A 25,954-nucleotide genomic window follows, 5' to 3' on the forward strand; every position below is an offset into this window, starting at 1 on the left:
CAGCAAGCCGGCAGCCCGCAGATCTTTTACACGCACCAATACTACATTTCCCACAATGCAAAGGTGACGCACCGAGCAGTAGGCTGCTTCATTTCAATATTTATTGGCACAGCAGTCGTCAGCATCACAGTAAAATTAACTTTCAGATACCCATCAAAAATGGCAAAACGGAAGGTGGATACTGAGAACCGGGGGTTTCAAACAAGGTGGGAGTCGGAGTATATGTTCACGAAGGTAGCTGGAAAACCTGTGTGTCTTCTGTGTGGAGAAAGTGTGGCGGTACTGAAAGAGTATAATCTGAGACGACATTATGAAACGAAACACGCGGACAAAAACAAGAATATGGACATGGAACAAAGGCTACAAAAGGCAGAGGAATTAAAACGAGGCCTCAAATCTCGACAGGCTCTGTTCAAAAAAGCCAAATCACAAGGCCAGGCTGCTGTCAAGGCCAGTTTTATTTTGGCAGAAGAGATCGCTAAATCAGCCCGGCCATTTACGGAGGGGGATTTCATCAAAAACTGCATGATTAAAGTTTGTGACGAAGTTTGCCCAGAAAAAAGGCAACTCTTTTTAAATGTGAGTCTGAGCAGAAACACCATTGCCGAGAGAGTAGACCAGTTGTCCATCAATCTAAAAGAGCAGCTTGTGAAAAAGGGAAAAGATTTTATTGCATATTCCTTGGCTGTGGATGAGAGCACCGACATTTCTGACATTGCCCAGTTGTCAATTTTCATCCGCGGAGTGGACTCCAACCTAAGCGTGACAGAGGAGTTTTTGGCTTTACGTCCTATGCATGGCACAACTACGGGGCATGATTTGTATGAAGAGGTGTCAAGATGTGTAAATGAGATGGAGCTGCCTTGGGAAAAACTCGTGGGTTTGACAACCGACGGAGCACCTGCGATGTGTGGACACAGGAGCGGACTGGTGGCGAAGATACGGGAAAAGATGCAAGAGGAAAACGCGACAGGTGAGCTGACAGCTTATCATTGTATCATACACCAGGAAGCGTTGTGCGGTAAAGCCTTGAAAATGGAGCATGTAATGAGCATCATCACGCGCACAGTTAACTTTATCAGAGCCAAAGGTTTGAATCACCGCCAGTTCAAGGCATTTCTGACGGAGTTAGAAACGGAGCATGGTGATTTGCCTTATCACACAGAGGTGCGATGGCTAAGCCAGGGAAAGGTGCTTCAAAGATGTTTCGAGCTTCGTGAGGAGATTTGTCTGTTCTTGGACAGCAAAGGGAAAGACACAACACAACTCCGAGACGAAATGTTTCTGTGTGAAATGGCTTTTCTGTGTGACATTACGAGTCATCTGAATGCAATAAACTTGCAGCTGCAGGGTCGGGATCGTGTCATCTCTGATATGTACAGTACAGTGAAGGCATTTAAAACCAAACTGACTCTGTGGGAGACGCAGATGCGGAAAGAAAATTTGAGCCACTTTCCCAGCTGCCAGACCATGAAAGAGAAGCTCTCTACCAGTGCGTTCCCGAGCACACAGTTGGCTGATAAAATAGGTATGCTTGCCGCTGACTTTCGACGCCGATTTGCTGACTTTGAAGCACAAAAAAGCAGGTTGGAACTGCTCGGTAACCCATTTGCTGTTGACGTGGAAAGCTCACCACCAAACCTCCAAATGGAGTTGATTGACCTCCAATGCAATGATGCACTGAGGGCAAAATATGCGGCAGTGGGTGCTGCGGAGTTCGCCCGTTTCCTCCCCGGCACAATGCCCCAGCTGCGCATCCAGGCTGCTCAAACGTTGTCTATGTTTGGCAGCACATACCTGTGTGAACAACTGTTTTCTTTGATGAACCTGAACAAAACATCACACAGAAGTCGACTTACTGCTGAACACCTCCACTCAATTCTGAGGATTTCTTCAGCTCAGAGCCTTACCCCGAACATTGATGAACTTGTGGAAAAGATGGGACACCACCAAGTATCACCCTCAACCTCAAACAAGTGAACATTACTGTGCAATCACATATTTAGAGTTTTTACTCAGTTCAAGTTTAAAAGTTAAAATGTAATATTTGTTTTCACTGCATGTTACTTCTCCTTAAACAAAGTGTTGTTTTTGATTAATAGATTTTTGCACTTTATTTTTTTGTATTTCAATCCAATTATATTTTAAAAATATTTCAGTTGAGTGGATGATAGAAAATTGCTATTATTGTTTTTTCTTTGAAGTAAATTTAGCCCACTTTTGCTAAAATAGAAAATATAGTCTACTGATGGTGCCTTGAATACCGGTTTCTTTCATTTAATGTTCATGTTATGGGGATATTTATATAAAGGAAATTTGTCTTTTGTGTCTGTTGAAAATTAAAGATTACTGACAGAGCCATAAGAAAATATTGCTTTATTTATCTGATCATATTGTAATATATTTGTTAGGTTTTCAGTAGGTTCAATTAGGTTCACTAGACTATATGCGTCATTTAAAAATTTTTCAATGAACATTCGAACAGTCCGGCCCTCGTCTTGTAGCTGATTTTTTTATTTGGCCCTCCGTCCATTTGACTTTGACACCCCTGGTGTAGAGAATCATTATAATATGTAAACGGCTGTGAATATATATTTTTCCAGAACTAAAAAGATAGTATTTTCAGCTCTTGGATACTAGTGTACAAAACTGTAAAAGATGCTAAAAAAACCAGTGCACACAGAACAGATCTACAGCTTCTTTAGACTTGCTTTCAATGAGTGACAGATCTATAACACACATTTCTGTGTTGATTTGGTTGGGTTGCCCATAAAAGTGACATTACATATGTCATCTCTCTGTTACAGATGTAATCTACTACTAGGGAGACTGTTACATATTGCATCTAACAGAGAGATGACATGTGTAATCTACTACTAGGGAGACTGTTACATATTGCATCTAACAGAGAGATGACATGTGTAATCTACTACTAGGGAGACTGTTACATATTGCATCTAACAGAGAGATGACATGTGTAATCTACTACTAGGGAGACTGTTACATATTGCATCTAACAGAGAGATGACATGTGTAATCTACTACTAGGGAGACTGTTACATATTGCATCTAACAGAGAGATGACATGTGTAATCTACTACTAGGGAGACTGTTACATATTGCATCTAACAGAGAGATGACATGTGTAATCTACTACTAGGGAGACTGTTACATATTGCATCTAACAGAGAGATGACATGTGTAATCTACTACTAGGGAGACTGTTACATATTGCATCTAACAGAGAGATGACATGTGTAATCTGCTACTAGGGAGACTGTTACATATTGCATCTAACAGAGAGATGACATGTGTAATCTGCTACTAGGGAGACTGTTACATATGTCATCTGCTACTAGGGAGACAGTTACATATGTCATCTGCTACTAGGGAGACTGTTACATATGTCATCTGCTACTAGGGAGACTGTTACATATGTCATCTGCTACTAGGGAGACTGTTACATATGTAATCTGCTACTAGGGAGACTGTTACATATGTAATCCGCTACTAGGGAGACAGTTACATATGTCATATTTATTTATTTTACTTATTACCATGGCCAGTTATGTTAAGTAGAGAACAGGAAGAAAAGTGATGCTGACTATTGAACCAGCGGTATGGGATTTTAATATGGTCTGTTTTAAGGTTATTGCAGGATTGTCCTTGTTTCTTTTAATTTCTCCTCTCTCTCTCTCTCCCTCAGATTGGGTGATCTGGGATGAAGTCTCATGAATTCCCTCATTGGAGCTGACATTAACAGTCAGCAGGAACAAGTGCATATTCTTCACAAGACAGAAACATCCCCTCGTTTCCCCTCTACAGCGTCTGTCTAACAGTCCCAGGGGACGTACGCACGCCATGGCCAGCCGGAGGAAGACCACGACCCCTTGTAGAGCTGATGCTGTTTTTCGAGGTGATGACATGATGGGGCAAGAGGATCCAGGTGAGATGGAGATGGAGGTGGAGGTATCGGCGAAGGACAAAAGCACAGTGGTGAATGGATCCACAGAGATGCTTCCTGGAGAGGACTGGAGCTCCGGGACAGAGCCTAGTGGTTCACGTCAGGAGTCGCCGGCCCCTGAGAAACCTAATGCGGTGGATTCAAGGCCTCAGAGGAAGCAGCAGGGAGGCTATGAATGCAAGTACTGTCCGTTCTCTACGCAGAACCTGAATGAGTTCAAGGAACACGTGGACTCCAATCACCCCAATGTCATTCTCAACCCGCTCTACCTGTGTGCTGTGTGCAACTTCAACACAAAGAAGTTTGACACCTTGACGGAGCACAACGAGAGGTGTCATCCAGGGGAGAGCAACTTCAAGTTCAAGAGAATCAAGCTGAACAATCAGACCATCCTAGAGCAGTCGATAGAAGGAGCGAGCAACGCTGTGGTCTGTGATTCAACCAACGGCATTCAGACGGGAGAAGACTTTGCCACTTTCCCCCTGAGCAAATCCACCACGGTGAAGATTAGTAAGCCAAAAACAGACAACAAACGGTTATTCACAGAAAGTCAACCGGACAGACTCGACCACGAGCTCCCCAGAAAGCAGATCGCCGCCGTGAACGTGACCGGGACCGTGATCATCCCAGAAGCGACCCTAAAAGATGGCGTCTCTCATATCATGCCTTCTCTTCAGCGTCCGCCTAACTACAACTTAGTACCAAAAATCGCTGTCCCTTTGAACACCTCCAAGTACAACCCTTCACTGGACAGTAACCTGACACTCATCACATCCTTCACCAAGTTCCCGTACCCGACCCAGGCGGAGCTGTCCTGGCTTACCGTTGCCTCCAAGCACCCCGAGGAACAGATCAAGGTGTGGTTCACCCTCCAGAGACTGAAGCAAGGCATCAGCTGGTCCCCTGAAGAGGTGGAAGAAGCTCGGAAGAAGATGTTCAACGGCACCATCCAGTCGGTCCCACAGACCACCTTCACCGTGCTGAGCGGCGCCCAGATGGCTCAGTCCACCAAAGGACAACAGTCCCTAGTTCAATCCGTCCCCTTCAACCTCCTGGGACAGACCAGTTATGTGTTGACGCCGGTTGCGAACGGCTCAGCTGTCAGTTGTTCTCCCATCACACTAACCATGGCAAACCAGGTCGTGCAGTCAGTCAAGCGACCCTTGGTAGCTCCAGTAGTGGCCGCTTCAGAGATCAAACGTCCCTCCATAATCCAGACCATTCAGGCACCTAGACTGGTGGCTTCGCCTAAACCCAGCTTCACTTCAGACGCCAATAAAACCCCAGACCAGATTGCTGTACTGAAAGCGAGTTACACCCAGTGCCAGTTCCCTGAAGAAGAGGAAGTGTACCGCCTCATTGAGTCCACCGGCCTCTCTAGAGGAGAAATCAAGAAGTGGTTCAGTGAGCAACGACTCCTCAATCACAAGGTGGCGCCACAGGTGATCAAGATTGAGCCCCAGGCATTGAAAGACAGTCAGCCCAAAAAGGCTGTCCCCACCCAGTTTCCTCTCCTTGAGAGGCTCAAAGGCAAATCCTCTGAGCAGCTCAAGATGCTAGAGGAGAGTTTTCAGAGGACCAGCTCCCCCACTGAAATTGACGTTGACAACCTTGTTGTGGACACAAGGCTCTCCAAGACTGAGATTGACTGCTGGTTCTCGGAGCGCAGAGCACTGCGGGACAACTTGGAGCAAGCCCTGGCAAACTCCATGTGTCCGAAGAGCCTCGAGGAGCAACGAGGGATACTGAATAGTGTTTACGAACAGGACAGCAAAGTCCGGTGCTCACCTCTTCCCATCGTCACCACTTCCACCAGTCCTGAGCCCATCGACAGGAAATCCCTAGGGCTTCTCAAAGAGGTGTTCACCCAGACCCAATGGCCGTCGCCAGAGGAGTACAGCCAGCTGGAGGGACAGACAGGTTTGTCTCGCACAGAGATTGTCCGCTGGTTCAAGGAAAACCGATCCGCCCTGAAGAACGGAACCTTGGACTGGATGGAACCGTTCCAGAAAGTCAACGGCAAAGCAGGACAGAACGGTCAGAGCTCGTCAGGCATCACCGAACGACCCCCAAGCAGCATTCTCCAGCAGCACTTCACAGAAGCCAAGACCACGCTGCTTTCAGCAGAGGACGCAGAGAAGCTTCCTTTGCAGTCGAAACTCATCAACCAGGACATAGTCCAGTGGTTTACCAGTAAGCTGGGCCAGAGTATGACAGACATCAGCAGGGGCAGGGACCAACATGGACAGGCCAACGTGGACAGAAGCAGATGGGTGAAGGTGACCATGGCTGTAGGGGACGAGACTAAAGGTGCTTTGGAGAACCAGAAGATCGGCTCGGAAGCAGAGGTGCTGATGGGAGACCAACCTGGTCGGGTGACTGGATGAGAAGAGCATGGTGAGTAGTCTATGATAAGCTACTGTCCTGCAAGTTTACAATTCCTTTGATCATTAACACTGAAATGCATAATTATCTCGTCTTGATGCCTGTAAGTAACTCAGTCAAAAAATATGTCCCAGATTTTTTATTTTTTTTATTTTACCTTTATTTAACCAGGCAAGTCAGTTAAGAACAAATTCTTATTTTCAATGACGGCCTGGGAACAGTGGGTTAACTGCCTGTTCAGGGGCAGAACGACAGATTTGTACCTTGTCAGCTCGGGGGTTTGAACTCGCAACCTTCCGGTTACTAGTCCAACGCTCTAACCACTAGGCTACCCTGGTTATGTAGTAGTGATGGTTTTCCCTTTAATTTAACAGAGCGATGGCTAGCAACAATCTAGCAGCTGTGGCTTTGAACCACGCGGGATGCCTGTAATTTAGCCTTCAGAAAAACATCTTGGCAGGAAGAGGCTATTGAGATTATACACATGTGGTTATCACTGGGGATTTCCCCCCCTGGTGAACAGAAAAGCACCTCTGATAGCCTGCTGTATGGGTATGTTAACTGCAGAATGATAGGTTAACAACGAAGGGTGTGGTCAGCCATCTGTATAACAAGTCTTGTGTTTTGACATTTTCCTTTGTTTCAGAGGATACTGAGTTTCTCAGGCAGAAGATTCTCAAGATTGTTGAATTCTGGAACCAATGATTTCCTACCTGGCCTGTGACATCAGCACAGTGGACAGTAGAGTCCACGCCAAACACTGACTGGCAAAGACCATTGAGTGCCAAAGCTGGACTTGATGCATTATTATTATTATTATTATTATCATTACACTTAATAAATAAAAAAAGGGCCCTTGTAAATATTTTTCTGTATTGAAAAGCTTTGTAAACATTTTGGGGGTTGCTGGTTTTTACATTTCTAACAGGAGTCAATAACCCCTAAAAGAGGAATGTTTTGGTTTTTATGACTATGATGGAACTTGTAAACCAATTCATCAGTTGGTAATTCTTTTATTTTTAACAAAACATTTAGTGACCGACAGCTGGTCATAGATGGCACTTATTTCAAGTGGATAGACTAGTAACACTTCTGATCTGATAACCAGTGTGTTCATCCATTTGGACTAAAGGGACTAGGTGGTTCTCTACCAGACCATAGAATCACCTAGCCTGGGTTCCAGGAGTGGAATGATGGCACAAAACAGGTCTGCTACCCAGGCTAAGAATCACATACTTACATTACAATAACAGTTCTCCCCCCTCTCTCTCATGCTGAATGCTCCTGCTGCCTGAGACGACAGTCAGCCACAGAATGGACATGAATACATTTTTAAAAGACAAGAAAATACACTGTACATGTTTTTTGTAGTTCCGTCTCATTTTTGAATTGCAGCGTCCGTTGCATCAGTGACTGGTCTTTTCTCGTGTTGGCTTTCTAGATATCCATAGATATCCTAGGTGTAGTTAGGCTCCATTTTTTCAATGGCTCGCTCCTTCAGTTTCATGCTGCTTCTATTAGTGAATCATGTTCACACGTGTATCTGGAATACTGTACTGCTACCAAGAATCTCTTTACTTCCTGGTTTGTTTTTTATTTATCCGTCTGCTGTAACTCAATAAAACACAACCAACTGAAGGATGTCTCTTGGTCCGTTGTGCAGTGGTCACTATTCAGAGATACTCAACCCTAAGGGCCCAGGGTCACTACTCAGAGATACTCAACCCTAAGGGCCCAGGGCTGGGTCACTACTCAGAGAGATACTCAACCCTAAGGGCCCAGGGTCACTACTCAGAGATACTCAACCCTAAGGGCCCAGGGTCACTACTCAGAGAGATACTCAACCCTAAGGGCCCAGGGTCACTACTCCGAGAGATGCTCAACCCTAAGGGCCCAGGGTCACTACTCAGAGAGATGTTCAACCCTAAGGGCCCAGGGTCACTACTCAGAGAGATACTCAACCCTAAGGGCCCAGGGTCACTACTCAGAGAGATACTCAACCCTAAGGGCCCAGGGTCACTACTCAGAGAGATGCTCAACCCTAAGGGCCCAGGGTCACTACTCAGAGAGATGCTCAACCCTAAGGGCCCAGGGCTGGGTCACTACTCAGAGAGATACTCAACACTAAGGGCCCCGTGTCACTACTCAGAGATACTCAACCCTAAGGGCCCAGGGTCACTACTCAGAGAGATACTCAACCCTAAGGGCCCAGGGTCACTCCTCAGAGATATACTCAACCCTAAGGGCCCAGGGTCACTACTCAGAGATACTCAACCCTAAGGGCCCAGAGCTGGGTTTCTACTAAGCTAACATATGTAATAGTTTTTTAGATGGTCATGCTGAGGATCATTTAGTTATTTGGGGACCCCTGTATGTCTTATAAAATACTCATCAAAAGGAAGTATGTTTTAAAGTGTCTGGTCTATTTCTGGGAGATGTAAGTAAGCTCGGGGGGGAAAAGGTTGAATTTGACTGTGGAACCTTTCCAGCCTGGTACCGTGACACTTGTGGTCGTAGAGCAAAATGGAGAACACCATTGTATTTGTGAGTCATCTTTCCATAGACTGGTCGTATTAGTTTGTAGCCCAAACCTTTTGGACACTAAAGATATCTGTGAGAAACGATTTTTAGGATGTCTCCTGGTCTGACAAACACAGCTGCAGCTCTGCCACCTTCCACAGTAGATGTGCTGGATTGAGGACTGGCCCATGCAACAACAAACAGACTGATTTGTGTTATGCTGATTAGATTAAGCGGGCGTGTCAATCAACTCTAGGGGAAATGCACACTGGGTAGACCAAATATTGAGTTGCATCCCCTTTTGCCCTCAGAACAGCCTCAACTCTTCAGAGCATGGACTACAAGGTGTTGAGAGTTTCACAGGGATGCTGATCCACGTTGACTCCAAAGCTTCCCACAGTCAAGTTGGCTGGATCATTCTTCATACACACGGGAAACTTGTGTGTGGAAAACCCAGCAGCGTTTGCAATTCTTGTCACAAACCAGAGAGTACCCCGTTCAAAGGCGCTTACATTTGGGGCCTTGCCCATTCACCCACAATCCTCCTCCAGCCGGTCTCCCCTTTATCTACACTGATTCAAGTGAATAACAAAGGATCATAGCTTTCACCTGGTCAGTCTGTCACGGTGTTGTGTTCTCAGTGTATATGGACTGCCTTATTCTGCATTTCCCCCCTTCCTCTGTGTCCTTTAACAATGTTTCGGTCCAGAGACATGCACAGGATTTGATTTACTTCAGAACAATGTTCAAAGTTTTTTTTTATGCAACAAAAACTGCAGTTGTTACGTTCTGTTTACTCAAGTACAAAATGGCATTGTACAAAAGTTAGAGAAGCAGACCCAGACAGAAAAAAAAACAATAAGATACTCAACTGAAAGACATCCTCTGGTATAAGGTCATGGGGTCACTGTACATGTGTGTCGGGGTCAATTCCATTGTAAAAACACATTGTAATTTCAGTTAACTTGTTGAATAACTAAATATTCATCCTCAAGACAAGAGTGCTGCTATTTAGCCTGGTTCATCTTCTGAATGAAAATCAAGTTGGCAACAAGCAAATCACTCAGTGTGAAAACAGTTGATACCCATTTCACACCAACTGGGGGTATTCATCAAATCTTGCGGTTTCATTTAATTGCCATGTTGCAGAGCTAAATCAAAGGAGAAGAAACAGAACCATGACACTGCAGTTTGATATGGATCCAAAGCATCTACTGGGACAGTCGGAGCACGAACTGTAGGCTTTCATCTCAAAATACAAACTGCATTGTTGTATCATTATACTATGTTGAAGATTACATTTTTCAATCCCCCACAACTTCGACCCTACTCTCCCATTCAAAACAGACAAACATTCAGTGTGGAGGTGTGATCATACAACCGCGTAGACCCGGGGGGGGGTGAACAAGAAATATTGTTTTGCGTTATTATATATGAGCCTCTATCTACACAGCCAGCGTGAGTGTTGCTGTTGCCCCGTGTTCTATTTAAGGAGCAAAGAGAATTCAGTCCTTAGTGCTTCGGCTGTTCTCTCCCAGAACAATGCTTTTCTAAATGGCCAAACCCACGCTCTAAAAAGGCTGGCTGCGGCAACACACTGGTTAGGAGGAGTCCTGTAATTACAGTGTAATCAGATATGGCATCTTGTGTAAAAGAGAGCACTGAAAGAATAACATGCTGATCATATCCACAGCTGAGACATCTATTTTCTGAACAGTTCAAAGGAAGGGGAGTTGGATACAAAAACAATCTGCTTTCTTCTGTATAATTTGGGCATCGGCGGTAGTCTTGAGGAGTGGAGACAAGAGTCTTTGTCCTGCTACACGGTAGGACAATCTCCTCAGTCGTCCCCTAGACGGAAGCCGGCTCCCCAGGCATGACGTCCTCCCATACCTCCTCCACCACCACCACCACCGGCCTCAGGAGCTGCAGGTCTCCTGCTGGGTGGCGCTCCAAACCCAGACACGCCCCCTCGTCTGTTGGGCAGGAAGCGGTACCTGTAGAGACCGAAGAAAGCACACTGTATTAAAACAGACATGCATCACTGAACTGTAGAATGAGGACAACAGGGCTGTGTTCAGCAGGGCTGTGTTCAGCAGGAATGTTCACGTAGAAATATATTTGTGTAGAACAGACACGCATTACACATCTCTGACATGTAGTATAAGGAATCGTGTCACCTCTATTAATGACGTTTCTACCTGTCATGTTGCTTCAGGATTAAAGCAACATGACTGGGACACTAGACAGGCAGAGAAGCAGAGGAACTCACAGGAAGTCAGGTGTTGACAGGAAGGACCTGCCTCCCAGGTCCATGGGGTATTTAAACATCAGGAAGAAGTAGAGATGGCCCACCAGGTTCCCAATCAGTTCATTGACAACACTGGAGATGAGAACAACCAAGACATTTAGGATTTTACTAATGGCTTAGACATTTCTGTTATATGTAAATTGTAGTTATAACATGTTGATTAAATAATGGAACTACTTACGAGCCCCCAATAATGTAGTTGAATCCAAGGATGACCCAGGGTAGATAACATGCTTTGAAGCGTGTCCCAAACCAGAAGGAGACTATGGTTTCTCTGTTCAGCTGAGCCCACACGTACAGGACGGACATTATCAACGGGATCATCAGGAGCTGGAAAACACATCATTTGCATATTTTAAAAGTCTAAATGTATTTGTCACATGCACTGAATACAACAGGTGTAGTAGACCTTACAGTGAAATGCTGAATACAACAGGTGTAGTAGACCTTATAGTGAAATGCTGACTACAACAGGTGTAGTAGACCTTATAGTGAAATGCTGAATACAACAGGTGTAGTAGACCTTATAGTGAAATGCTGAATACAACAGGTGTAGTAGACCTTACAGTGAAATGCTGAATACAACAGGTGTAGTAGAACTTACAGTGAAATGCTGAATACAACAGGTGTAGTAGACCTTACAGTGAAATGCTGAATACAACAACCTTACAGTGAAATGCTGAATACAACAGGTGTAGTAGACCTTACAGTGAAATGCTGAATACAACAACCTTACAGTGAAATGCTGAATACAACAACCTTACAGTGAAATGCTGACTTACAAGCCCTTAACCAACAATGCAGTTAAAAAAAATAGATAAAAGTAACATAATTAAAGAGCAGCAGTAAAATAACAATGTGGAGGCTATATACAGGGTGTTACGGTACAGAGTCAATGTGGAGGCTATATACAGGGGGTACCGGTACAGAGTCGATGTGGAGGCTATATACAGGGTGTTACGGTACAGAGTCAATGTGGAGGCTATATACAGGGTGTTACGGTACAGAGTCAATGTGGAGGCTATATACAGGGTATTACGGTACAGAGTCAATGTGGAGGCTATATACAGGGGGTACCAGTACAGAGTCAATGTGGAGGCTATATACAGGGGGTACCGGTACAGAGTCAATGTGGAGACTATATACAGGGGGTACCGGTACAGAGTCAATGTGGAGACTATATACAGGGGGTACCGGTACAGAGTCAATGTGGAGGCTATATACAGGGGGTACCAGTACAGAGTCAATGTGGAGGCTATATACATGGTGTTACGGTACAGAGTCAATGTGGAGGCTATATACAGGGGGTACCGGTACAGAGTCAATGTGGAGGCTATATACAGGGGGTACCGGTACAGAGTCTATGTGTGGGGGCTATATACATGGTGTTACGGTACAGAGTCAATGTGGAGGCTATATACAGGGGGTACTGGTACAGAGTCAATGTGGAGGCTATATACAGGGGGTACTGGTACAGAGTCAATGTGGAGGCTATATACAGGGGTACCGGTACAGAGTCAATGTGGAGGCTATATACAGGGTGTTACGGTACAGAGTCAATGTGGAGGCTATATACAGGGTATTACGGTACAGAGTCAATGTGGAGGCTATATACAGGGGGTACCAGTACAGAGTCAATGTGGAGGCTATATACAGGGGGTACCGGTACAGAGTCAATGTGGAGACTATATACAGGGGGTACCGGTACAGAGTCAATGTGGAGACTATATACAGGGGGTACCGGTACAGAGTCAATGTGGAGGCTATATACAGGGGGTACCAGTACAGAGTCAATGTGGAGGCTATATACATGGTGTTACGGTACAGAGTCAATGTGGAGGCTATATACAGGGGGTACCGGTACAGAGTCAATGTGGAGGCTATATACAGGGGGTACCGGTACAGAGTCTATGTGTGGGGGCTATATACATGGTGTTACGGTACAGAGTCAACGTGGAGGCTATATACAGGGGGTACTGGTACAGAGTCAATGTGGAGGCTATATACAGGGGGTACTGGTACAGAGTCAATGTGGAGGCTATATACAGGGGTACCGGTACAGAGTCAATGTGGAGGCTATATACAGGGGATACCGGTACAGAGTCAATGTGGAGGCTATATACAGGGGATACCGGTACGGAGTCAATGTGGAGGCTATATACAGGGGGTACCGGTACAGAGTCAATGTGGAGGCTATATACAGGGGTACCGGTACAGAGTCAATGTGGAGGCTATATACAGGGGTACCGGTACAGAGTCAATGTGGAGGCTATATACAGGGGTACCGGTACAGAGTCAATGTGGAGGCTATATACATGGTGTTACGGTACAGAGTCAATGTGGAGGCTATATACAGGGGGTACCGGTACAGAGTCAATGTGGAGGCTATATACAGGGGATACCGGTACGGAGTCAATGTGGAGGCTATATACAGGGGGTACCGGTACAGAGTCAATGTGGAGGCTATATACAGGGGTACCGGTACAGAGTCAATGTGGAGGCTATATACAGGGTATTACGGTACAGAGTCAAGGTGGAGGCTATATACATGGTGTTACGGTACAGAGTCAATGTGGAGGCTATATACAGGGGGTACCGGTACAGAGTCGATGTGGAGGCTATATACAGGGTGTTACGGTACAGAGTCAATGTGGAGGCTATATACAGGGTGTTACGGTACAGAGTCAATGTGGAGGCTATATACAGGGTATTACGGTACAGAGTCAATGTGGAGGCTATATACAGGGGGTACCAGTACAGAGTCAATGTGGAGGCTATATACAGGGGGTACCGGTACAGAGTCAATGTGGAGACTATATACAGGGGGTACCGGTACAGAGTCAATGTGGAGACTATATACAGGGGGTACCGGTACAGAGTCAATGTGGAGGCTATATACAGGGGGTACCAGTACAGAGTCAATGTGGAGGCTATATACATGGTGTTACGGTACAGAGTCAATGTGGAGGCTATATACAGGGGGTACCGGTACAGAGTCAATGTGGAGGCTATATACAGGGGGTACCGGTACAGAGTCTATGTGTGGGGGCTATATACATGGTGTTACGGTACAGAGTCAACGTGGAGGCTATATACAGGGGGTACTGGTACAGAGTCAATGTGGAGGCTATATACAGGGGGTACTGGTACAGAGTCAATGTGGAGGCTATATACAGGGGTACCGGTACAGAGTCAATGTGGAGGCTATATACAGGGTGTTACGGTACAGAGTCAATGTGGAGGCTATATACAGGGTATTACGGTACAGAGTCAATGTGGAGGCTATATACAGGGGGTACCAGTACAGAGTCAATGTGGAGGCTATATACAGGGGGTACCGGTACAGAGTCAATGTGGAGACTATATACAGGGGGTACCGGTACAGAGTCAATGTGGAGACTATATACAGGGGGTACCGGTACAGAGTCAATGTGGAGGCTATATACAGGGGGTACCAGTACAGAGTCAATGTGGAGGCTATATACATGGTGTTACGGTACAGAGTCAATGTGGAGGCTATATACAGGGGGTACTGGTACAGAGTCAATGTGGAGGCTATATACAGGGGGTACCGGTACAGAGTCAATGTGGAGGCTATATACAGGGGTACCGGTACAGAGTCAATGTGGAGGCTATATACAGGGGTACCGGTACAGAGTCAATGTGGAGGCTATATACAGGGGTACCGGTACAGAGTCGATGTGGAGGCTATATACAGGGGTACCGGTACAGAGTCAATGTGGAGGCTATATACAGGGGTACCGGTACAGAGTCAATGTGGAGGCTATATACAGGGGTACCGGTACAGAGTCAATGTGGAGGCTATATACATGGTGTTACGGTACAGAGTCAATGTGGAGGCTATATACAGGGGATACCGGTACGGAGTCAATGTGGAGGCTATATACAGGGGGTACCGGTACAGAGTCAATGTGGAGGCTATATACAGGGGTACCGGTACAGAGTCAATGTGGAGGCTATATACAGGGTATTACGGTACAGAGTCAAGGTGGAGGCTATATACATGGTGTTACGGTACAGAGTCAATGTGGAGGCTATATACAGGGGGTACCGGTACAGAGTCAATGTGGAGGCTATATACAGGGTGTTACGGTACAGAGTCAAGGTGGAGGCTATATACAGGGGGTACCGGTACAGAGTCAATGTGGAGGCTATATACAGGGGGTACCGGTACAGAGTCAATGTGGAGGCTATATACAGGGGGTACCGGTACAGAGTCAAAGTGGAGGCTATATACAGTGTGTTACGGTACAGAGGCAATGTGGAGGCTATATACAGTGTGTTACGGTACAGAGTCAATGTGGAGGCTATATACAGGGGGTACCGGTACAGAGTCGATGTGGAGGCGATATACAGGGGGTACCGGTACAGAGTCGATGTGTGGGGGCTATATACAGGGGGTACCGGTACAGAGTCGATGTGGAGGCTATATACAGGGGGTACCGGTACAGAGTCAATGTGGAGGCTATATACAGGGGGTACCGGTACAGAGTCGATGTGTGGAGGCTATATACAGGGGGTACCGGTACAGAGTCAATGTGGAGGCTATATACAGGGGGTACCGGTACAGAGTCAATGTGGAGGCTATATACAGGGGTACCGGTACAGAGTCAATGTGGAGGCTATATACAGGGGGTACCAGTACAGAGTCAATGTGGAGGCTATATACAGGGGGTACCAGTACAGAGTCAATGTGGAGGCTATATACAGGGGGTACCAGTACAGAGTCAATGTGGAGAATATATACAGGGGTACCGGTACAGAGTCAATGTGGAGGCTATATACAGGGGGTACCAGTACAGAGTCAATGTGGAGGCTATATACAGGGGGTACCGGTACAGAGTCAATGTGGAGACTATATACAGGGGGTACCGGTACAGAGTCGATGTGTGGGGGCTATATACAGGGGGTACCGGTACAGAGTCGATGTGTGGGGGCTATATACAGGGGGTACCGGTACAGAGTCGATGTGGAGGCTATATACAGGGGGTACCGGTACAGAGTCGATGTGGAGGCTATATACAGGGGGTACCGGTACAGAGTCAATGTGGAGGCTATATACAGGGGGTACCGGTACAGAGTCAATGTGGAGGCTATATACAGGGGGTACCGGTACAGAATCAATGTGGAGGCTATATACAGGGGGTACCGGTACAGAGTCAATGTGCGGGGGCACTGGTTAGTCGAGGTAATATGTATATGTAGGTAGAGGTAATAGTAGTTCTCAAATCAGTCATTTCATAAGAAGAGGGGACCAAAACGTCATTCGATTAGCTTTATCTAATAATGTAGGTTATAGATACATCCTCTTTTACAAACCAACTGGTCAAGAGGCTGCAGCGACACAGCAGCACTGAAGCTGTAGATGTCATAGTTTTTATTGTCATGGTGACCACGGAAGTGTCCAGTTTGTTTACACTAGATGACAGTGGTTGTGATGACCTCTGGTAGATTTATGGTCAGTAGCACTGAGGCGGGACGACTAGCCTCTTAGCTGTCAGAGACTGATGACTTAGAGCTGTCTGAGGTAGTGTCCCAAATGGCACCCTATTCCCTATTTAGTGCACTACTTTTGACCAGACTGCACAATAAAGGGAATCGGGTGACACAGCCCGATTGGCTCTGTGAAACAAGATACAGCAGACTAGACCAGTCTGATCATCCTACAGTAACTCCCCATCGTAATAAACTGGACCAGTCTGATCATCCAACCGTAACTCCCCATTGTGATAAACTAGACCAGTCTGATCATCCTACAGTAACTCCCCATCGTAATAAACTGAACCAGTCTGATCATCCAACCGTAACTCCCCATCGTCATAAACTGGACCAGTCTGATCATCCGACCGTAACTCCCCATCGTAATAAACTGGACCAGTCTGATCATCCAACCGTAACTCCCCATCGTGATAAACTGGACCAGTCTGATCATCCAACCGTAACTCCCCATCGTGATAAACTGGACCAGTCTGATCATCCGACCGTAACTCCCCATCGTGATAAACTGGACCAGTCTGATCATCCGACCGTAACTCCCCATCGTGATAAACTGGACCAGTCTGATCATCCGACCGTAACTCCCCATCGTGATAAACTGGACCAGTCTGATCATCCGACCGTAACTCCCCATCGTGATAAACTGGACCAGTCTGATCATCTGACCTTCTTAATGAACCTAGTTTACATGATGTTCTACAGATTAAAGGGACAAACCACTCAAACTACAGTATGTGTTGGTATTGGTCCAATAGTCCTCTGTTGATTCAGTCCCAATGTGTTTTGCGTGTCAGCAGTCAAGTTGTTTTGCATCATCATGATGCTGTGGCCAGTGACACTTTGCTTCTAGAAAGTCCATTATCTTGACATGATGCTGTGGCCAGTGACACTTTGCTTCTAGAAAGTCCATTATCTTGACATGATGCTGTGGCCAGTGACACTTTGCTTCTAGAAAGTCCATTATCTTGACATGATGCTGTGGCCAGTGACACTTTGCTTCTAGAAAGTCCATTATCTTGACATGATGCTGTGGCCAGTGACACTTTGCTTCTAGAAAGTCCATTATCTTGAACATGTGATTGCTGACATGCAAAACATATTGGGACTGTATCAATGGACTAATGGAAAATAATACCAAAAGATAGTTTGAGTGGATTTTCCATACACACACATATATATATATATATATATATATATATATATATATATATAGCTAATAAAACCTTGCCTATCCTTGACAGGTGCAGTAGGGATGGGCTGACAGCCTTTAATTAATGCAGGGTTTGACTATGTGTCTTGGTAAATGAAAAAGGCAACAGGTCTTAATTCTTCTAAAGGACAGAGAGAGAATATAAAGGAACCTTACCTGCATGTCCATCATTAAGCCGGTTATCTACACAAGCAATGTCAAGGAAACCTGCATTCACATGTTGAATCAAACTCCCTTCGTCTAGTTGTATATAAACAGGCCACATACCCTGACCTTCATTTCCCCTGAATTTCATTTCCCTTCTAGTTACCCCGGCCTTCATTTCCCTTCTAGTTACCCAAAAGGAAAAGCAGTGGAACAGATGACTTGACAACAGAACTATTGTGTCTGTTCTGTCATGGAGCATAGAGGAGCTTAATGATCCATTCCAGCTGTACTGAGGTTCTGGAACCACAACACAGTAACTGAGGCAGCATGGGCAGAAAGACAGAGGCTGTATTTCAACCAGATCTTTCACGTGAGTAGTGTTGTCCATCCATATGACCTGCTTTAACCACATGGCTGTACAGACTGTAGCTAGGCCACTAGCAGGCAGGAGGTTTGGCTGTCCAGAGAAACAGAGACTGGTTTGGCTGTCCAGAGAAACAGATTATAGCTAGGCCACTGGAAAGGGGCTGAACTGTTGCTTGGCAGCTTAACAGGCAGGGGACGGCTCTAATAATACATACTATAACAAGGCCTGGACTCAGGAGAGGCAAAAACAATGGGAAATCATGGCAAAAAACATGAAAAACTATTAGCCTACCTTTAACAATGGACAAAACAGCATAACGTCGCTGTCTGATGAAAACCTTGTAACTCCAATTGTGCAATTTTTTTTATATTACCGCTTTAAATGAACTCCCCTCAATGTTCTCTGAACATTTCATGACTCAAGGACACAAAACATTTATTCAAAATAAATGGTATGTTCCAATTCCTGAAAAGTTTCTGTTTTGAAGGTTTTCAGACAGAGACGATGAGTTACATGTATGAAGAGGTTTTAGGACAGAGACGATGAGTTAAATGTATGAAGAGGTTTTAGGACAGAGACGATAAGTTACATGTATGAAGAGGTTTTCAGACAGAGACGATGAGTTAAATGTATGAAGAGGTTTTCAGACAGAGACGATGAGTTAAATGTATGAAGAGGTTTTAGGACAGAGACGATGAGTTAAATGTATGAAGAGGTTTTCAGACAGAGACGATGAGTTAAATGTATGAAGAGGTTTTAGGACAGAGACGATAAGTTACATGTATGAAGAGGTTTTCAGACAGAGACGATGAGTTAAATGTATGAAGAGGTTCAGACAGAGACGATGAGTTAAATGTATGAAGAGGTTTTCAGACAGAGACGATGAGTTAAATGTATGAAGAGGTTTTAGGACAGAGACGATAAGGTAATGTATGAAGAGGTTTTAGGACAGAGACGATAAGTTAAATGTATGAAGAGGTTTTAGGACAGAGACGATGAGTTAAATGTATGAAGAGGTTTTCAGACAGAGATAAGGTAAATGGCTAATTGATTTACTAGGACTGATAATGTTGTCAGCTGCATAACAGATGAAGGCATCATATTGATAAGCAGGTAAAGGATACAACGATGCAGAGCCAGTTGAAGAGCAGCATGAACACAAAGTCAGCCGGACGCCCATCAAACGCCCCTGGAAGAGATGTATAAGAGAGAAGAGATAGAGAGAGGAGATATAAGAGGGAGAGGGAGAGAGAGGAGATATGAGAGGGAGAGAGAGGAGATATGAGAGGGAGAGAGAGGAGATATGAGAGGGAGAGAGGACAGAGGGGGAGTGAGAGGAGATATGAGAGGGAGAGAGAGGAGATATGAGAGGGAGAGAGAGGAGATATGAGAGGGAGAGAGGACAGAGAGGGATATGAGAGGGAGAGAGAGGAGATATGAGAGGGAGAGAGAGGAGATATGAGAGGGAGAGAGGATAGAGGGGGAGTGAGAGGAGATAGAGGGAGAGGATAGAGGGGGAGTGAGAGGAGATATGAGAGGGAGAGGATAGAGGGGGAGAGAGAGGAGATATGAGAGGGAGAGAGGATAGAGAGGGAGAGAGAGGAGATATGAGAGGGAGAGAGAGGAGATATGAGAGGGAGAGGACAGAGGGGGAGAGAGGAGATATGAGAGAGGGAGAGAGAGGATATGAGAGAGGGAGAGAGAGGAGATATGAGAGGGAGAGGACAGGGGGGGAGAGAGGATAGAGAGGAGATATGAGAGAAACACTTGTTTGTTTATTTCACGTGCTGTGGCAACGTAAACATGTTTCCCATGCCAATAAATCCCCTTTGAAATGAAATTGAGAGAGATTTATTTGAGCGGCAGGCAATAGGTGTCATCACATTTTTATTTAAATACTGTACATACAGACCTTACACCACAATTCTTTAATAATATTCTAATTGCCTAACCCCACCATGATCACAAGATTTAAAAAAAAAAAAAAATCTCTGTGAGTAGTGAACGACATGGTCTGCTACCTCCTACCGTCGTAGTGTTGTGTAACAGATCAGATGTATAATGGAGCCTGACTAACGATAAGAAGTGATAGGTGAGGCCTGGGATGGTCTAGCTGTCTAACCCGCTTCCTCTGGAGCGCATCTACCATGTACCGCTGTCAGCATGGGTTCCAGTCCAGCCCACTGCTTCCTCTGGAGCACATCTACCATGTACCGCTGTCAGCATGGGTTCCAGTCCAGCCCACTGCTTCCTCTGGAGCACATCTACCATGTACTGCTGTCAGCATGGGTTCCAGTCCAGCCCACTGCTTCCTCTGAAGCACATCTACCATGTACTGCTGTCAGCATGGGTTCCAGTCCAGCCCACTGCTTCCTCTGGAGCACATCTACCATGTACTGCTGTCAGCATGGGTTCCAGTCCAGCCCACTGCTTCCTCTGGAGCACATCTACCATGTACCGCTGTCAGCATGGGTTCCAGTCCAGCCCACTGCTTCCTCTGGAGCGCATCTGCCATGTACCGCTGTCAGCATGGGTTCCAGTCCAGCCCACTGCTTCCTCTGGAGCACATCTACCATGTACTGCTGTCAGCATGGGTTCCAGTCCAGCCCACTGCTTCCTCTGGAGCACATCTACCATGTACCGCTGTCAGCATGGGTTCCAGTCCAACCCACTGCTTCCTCTGGAGCACATCTACCATGTACCGCTGTCAGCATGGGTTCCAGTCCAGCCCACTGCTTCCTCTGGAGCTCATCTACCATGTACCACTGTCAGCATGGGTTCCAGTCCAGCCCACTGCTTCCTCTGGAGCTCATCTACCATGTACCACTGTCAGCATGGGTTCCAGTCCAGCCCACTGCTTCCTCTGGAGCTCATCTACCATGTACCACTGTCAGCATGGGTTCCAATCCAGCCCAGTGCTCTTTAAGCCTGCTCTCTCCTACCTTTCACCTCCATCTAGCCCATAAACAACATGCTTGTCTATATAAAAACAAGTGATGCCTATTGGGCTGCTCATAGTTTGGTGCATGATGGACGGGCCTCTTCCACAGGACAGGCTCAACATGTATTATGGTGCCTGATGGAGGGGCCTCTTCCACAGGACAGGCTCAACATGTATTATGGTGCCTGATGACAAGGCCTCTTCCACAGGACAGGCCTCTTCCACAGGACAGGCCTCTTCCACAGGACAGGCCTCTTCCACAGGACAGGCCTCTTCCACAGGACAGGCTCAACGTGTATTATGGTGCCTGATGGCAGGGCCTCTTCCACAGGACAGGCTCAATGTGTATTATGGTGCCTGATGGCAGGGCCTCTTCCACAGGACAGGCTCAACGTGTATTATGGTGCCTGATGGCAGGGCCTCTTCCACAGGACAGGCTCAACGTGTATTATTTACCCTCAGACATAACTGCAAATGAGAGCTGACAGACTGTCAGCCTAGCTAGCCTGTGACCTGTTGTGACCCCACCTTCTGTGACCTGGCATGAACCCACCTTTCTCCAGCCTCTGTGACCTGGTGTGAACCCACCTGTCTCCAGCGCGGTAGAGTACTGTGTGAACCCACCTGTCTCCAGCCAGGTAGATTACTGTGTGAACCCACCTGTCTCCAGCCTGGTAGAGTACTGTGTGAACCCACCTGTCTCCAGCCTGGTAGAGTACTGTGTGAACCCACCTGTCTCCAGCCTGGTAGAGTACTATGTGAACCCACCTGTCTCCAGCCTGGTAGATTACTGTGTGAACCCACCTGTCTCCAGCCTGGTAGAGTACTGTGTGAACCCACCTGTCTCCAGCCTGGTAGAGTACTGTGTGAACCCACCTGTCTCCAGCCTGGTAGAGTACTATGTGAACCCACCTGTCTCCAGCCTGGTAGAGTACTGTGTGAACCCACCTGTCTCCAGCCTGGTAGAGTACTATGTGAACCCACCTGTCTCCAGCCTGGTAGAGTACTATGTGAACCCACCTGTCTCCAGCCTGGTAGAGTACTGGTAGAGGAAATAAAGATTGACTAGGTAGAGGAAGCCTGTTCCAGGGCCCACAGGGAAGTATAGGGTGGAGGTGATTGGTCTCCATACCTGTAGAGAGAGAGAGAGAGAGAAAGATAGATATCATAGAGTCTGTTAGCTGGTGTGGGGGTAGGGGGGGTGCCATGGCAGTAACTGGTGTGTGTGTGTGGGGGGGAGCTGGAGCTTGGCAGGCCCACCACAGCTAAACACTTTTTTCTCATGTGATGTAATGGGGCACAAAATGTGAACTCAACTGTCACATTCACTGGTTGATGTAAACACACGAGGGTATTCAGGATACCATACACATATTGTGATACCAGGAAAACCCAAAGCAGACTAAACTCTATGGTTCTTTAAAGCCTGCCTGTATGTAATGGTCTATGATATAAGCCTAGTTGGGAGAAAAAGACTAATGTGACTGTTGACAACAGAAGGCTGTGTGTTTACAACTTTAGAATGTTTTTTTTCTCAACAAATTAAGTCTGCTTCATGTTTTGTGGCCACGATACTTCCAAGTATTGCAATACTGGTATCGTGAGAACCCTAAAACATACACCCTGGGGCATCTGACCGGGTTGGGGCACTGCAATGGTTTACACAAAAACCCCAATGGAACAACAGCCCAGACTGCCCAGCACAGGTGTGCCAGCTGTGGCCTCGACAATGGAAACCTACTCTGCCTTCACAAGATAACAACCAGTAGTCAGCTGAGCTGTCAGGCCTGAGAACCGATACTGTCCACCCTGTATGTGTTCGTGGTGGGAAATAACCCAATTATCATACTTGAGTAAAAATAAAAAAGATACCTTAATAGAAAATGACTCAAGTAAGAGTCACCCCAAAAAAATACTACTTGAGTAAAAGTATTTGGTTTTAAATATAATTAAGTTTCAAAAGTAAAAGTATTAATAAATTAAAAGATCTTATATTAAAGAAAACAAGATGTTTTGAATAATTTTTTTTATATGTTTTTAAGGATAGCCCAAGGCACACTACAACACGCAGACATCGCTTACAAACTAAGCATGTGTGTTTAGTGAGTCCGCCAGATCAGAGGCAGTAGGGATGATCTCTTGATAAGTGAGTGAATTGGCCCACTTTCCTGTCCTGCTAAGCATTTGAAAATATAACAAGTACTTTTGGGTGTCAGGGAAAATGTATGGAGTAAAAAGTACATTATTTTCTTTAGGAATGTAGTGAAGTAAAATTAAAAGTTGTAAAAAATATAAATAGTGAAGTAAAGTTCAGATACCTAAAAAATGTAATAATTATGGTACTTTCAAGTATTTTTACTTGAAAACTTTACACCACTGTGTGTGTGTGTGTGTGAACCCACTTCATAGAGGTGGGGGTCCAGTAACAAAAGAAGGGTCGAGTGTCACGTTGTGACGCCACCGGTCAGAAGACTATGATGAAACCCTTGCTTGAGAGTCATGACGACTACTGTACGTAATGTGGGAGGTGCCAGTTATGATGAGGATGTCCAAAGGTGGATGTGATAGCACCACCTGTTGGAATTGCATTGACATTATTTTTGGTCAAACCTCACTCAACCAAACCTATAACAAATCCAGGAATATCAAATACATGTGAGATATTCACCAAACCTTTCTAAATAATCATGTAGTTCATTTCTATTGAAAATGCTGCTATCCTATCACTGAACTAGCGTCTTCATGCATCCCGGAAGTCCAACCTGTTCGTTTTGTGATTGGACTGAATTCACACCCCTCGTACAATCCAAGGCCTGCTAGCCTTGATGCTAGGCTATCATAGCAACACAGCAAATTGTAGCACACAAAAACAACCCCACTGCCCATAACTTACCTGAAATTTGTGAAAGAAGTTCTCTGGCCATAAGACGAGGTACATGGGACTGATTAGTCCCAGTTTACCTATCAAGGGAACCGCAATCGACCCAGCAAACCAGTACCGGGTGATGAACGGGATTGTTTTGAACCAGTCCCCGATATCTGACATCTTTCCATACGATCTTGCCAAAACGAACACAGTCAACGAATTGCCTAAAGGCAAACGAACAGTCCCAAAGTCCTGTGGCGACTGACGATACCCCTTGTGTTATAATTCCCTTTCGATGACAACAATTATTCACGAAGGTTTGGTTCCTCAGTCAAGTTTTCATGACGTGGCTTCTTATTATACCTCAATCTTCTCGCGACTAGCTCTTGAACTGCTCACTTCCTGTCAAATTTGCACAGCAGTCCTTGCTATCCGGGATCCGTGGGACGTCACAACTCTGATGTTACCCCATTGAAGAAATATAAACACAACATGCAACAATTTCTAAGATTGCACTGAGTTACAGTTCATATACGGAAATCAGTCAATTTAAATACATTCATTAGGCCCTAATCTATGGATTTCACATGACTGGAAATACAGATATGCATCTGTTGGTTAAAGATACCTTTAAAAAAAAGGTAGGGGCGTGGATCAGAAAACCGATCAGTATCTGATGACACCACCATTTGCCTCATGCAGCGTGACACATTCCCTTTGCATAGTTGGCAAGGCTGTTGCTTGTGGCCTGTGGAATGTTTTCCCACTCCTCTTCAATGGCTGTGCGAAATTGCTGGATATTGGCGTGAACTGGAACACACTGTTGTACACGTCGATCCAGCGCATCCCACACATGCTCAATGGTTGACATGTCTGGTGAGTATGCAGGCCATGGAAAACCTGGGACATTTTCATCTTCCAGGAATGGTGTACAGATCCTTGTGACATGGGGCCATGCATTATCATGCTAAAACATGAGGTGATGGCGGCGGATGAAGGGCACGATAATGGGCCTCAGGATCTCGTTATGGCATCTCTGTTCATTCAAATTGCCATTGATAAAATGCAATTGTGTTTGTTGTCCGTAGCTTATGCCTGACCATACCATAACCCCACCATGGGGCAGTCTGTTCACAACGTTGACATCGGCAAACTGCTTGCCCACATGACGTCATACACGCTCTCTGCCATCTGCCCAGTACAGTTGAAACCGGGATTCATCCATCGAAGATAAGCATTTGCCCACTGACTGCAGTCAGGTCAAGACCACAGGAAGTTGGTGGCACCTTAATTGTGGTGAACGGGCTCGTGGTAATGGCTGGAGCGGAATAGGTGGAATGGTATCAAATACATCAAACACATGGTTCCCATTCTATTTGCTCCGTTCCAGCCATTATTATGAGCCATTCTCCCCTCAGCAGCCTCCACTGGACAAGACCCTGGTGAGGACGATGATCACACAGATGAGCTTCCCTGAGACGATTTCTGACAGTTTATGCAGAAATTCTTTGGTTGTGCAAACCCACAGTTTCATCAGCTGTCCGAGTGGCTGGTCTCAGACGATCCCGTAGGTGAAGAAGACGAATATAGAGGTCTTGGGCTGGCGTGTTTACACGTGGTCTGCGGTTGTGTGGCCGGTTGGACGTACTGCCAAATTCTCTAAAACGTTGGCGGCGGCTTATTGTAGAGAAATGAACATTAAATTCTCGGGCAACAGCTCTGATGG

At 45.8% G+C, this 25,954-nt stretch overlaps 2 protein-coding genes across 4 annotated transcripts in view; one reads left to right on the forward strand and one right to left on the reverse strand.

Annotated features, from left to right (window-relative positions):
• The window catches only part of LOC139394371 (zinc fingers and homeoboxes protein 2-like), a 28,525-nt gene extending 20,538 nt beyond the window's left edge, over positions 1-7,987 (forward strand). The window contains exons 2-3 of one of the 2 annotated variants that reach the window (XM_071142422.1): positions 3,707-6,361; positions 6,996-7,987. In XM_071142422.1, the coding sequence (XP_070998523.1) occupies positions 3,862-6,351 (2,490 nt within the window). In that variant the 5' untranslated portion in view covers positions 3,707-3,861 and the 3' untranslated portion in view covers positions 6,352-6,361; positions 6,996-7,987. Of the gene's footprint in view, positions 1-3,706; positions 6,362-6,723; positions 6,902-6,995 lie in introns of those variants that run through there. The other variant, XM_071142423.1, reaches the window with a different exon arrangement.
• On the reverse strand, positions 7,347-24,661 carry LOC139394372 (derlin-1-like). 2 transcript variants are annotated; one of them, XM_071142424.1, is made up of 7 exons: positions 24,256-24,661; positions 22,383-22,494; positions 19,546-19,610; positions 18,064-18,090; positions 11,362-11,510; positions 11,142-11,252; positions 7,347-10,866 (listed from the first exon to the last, which is right to left on the reverse strand). In XM_071142424.1, exons 1-7 carry the CDS (start codon positions 24,406-24,408, stop codon positions 10,710-10,712), a joined length of 774 nt encoding a protein of 257 aa, XP_070998525.1. In that variant the 5' UTR covers positions 24,409-24,661; the 3' UTR covers positions 7,347-10,709. The 2 variants fall into 2 exon arrangements, with proteins under 2 accessions (XP_070998525.1, XP_070998527.1); XM_071142426.1 differs by lacking the exons at positions 22,383-22,494; positions 24,256-24,661 and adding an exon at positions 22,023-22,041 and having other exon boundaries at positions 9,584-10,866.
• Between the last annotated feature and the right edge of the window lie 1,293 nt (positions 24,662-25,954).

This window comes from Oncorhynchus clarkii, unplaced genomic scaffold, assembly GCF_045791955.1.
Source record: "Oncorhynchus clarkii lewisi isolate Uvic-CL-2024 unplaced genomic scaffold, UVic_Ocla_1.0 unplaced_contig_8566_pilon_pilon, whole genome shotgun sequence".
NCBI classification, from domain to species: domain Eukaryota; kingdom Metazoa; phylum Chordata; class Actinopteri; order Salmoniformes; family Salmonidae; genus Oncorhynchus; species Oncorhynchus clarkii.

What these genes read in the sequence shown, in the direction of transcription:
- LOC139394372 (XM_071142424.1), bottom strand. Translation starts at nt 24,408, where the DNA reads ATGTCAGATATCGGGGACTGGTTCAAAACAATCCCGTTCATCACCCGG. An exon ending in TCAACTGGCTCTGCATCGTT is followed by an intron (nt 18,091 to 19,545) that starts GTATCCTTTACC and finishes TTGCTTGTGTAG; the next exon opens with ATAACCGGCTTAATGATGGA. An exon ending in GCTTAATGATGGACATGCAG is followed by an intron (nt 11,511 to 18,063) that starts GTAAGGTTCCTT and finishes TGTGTTTTCCAG; the next exon opens with CTCCTGATGATCCCGTTGAT.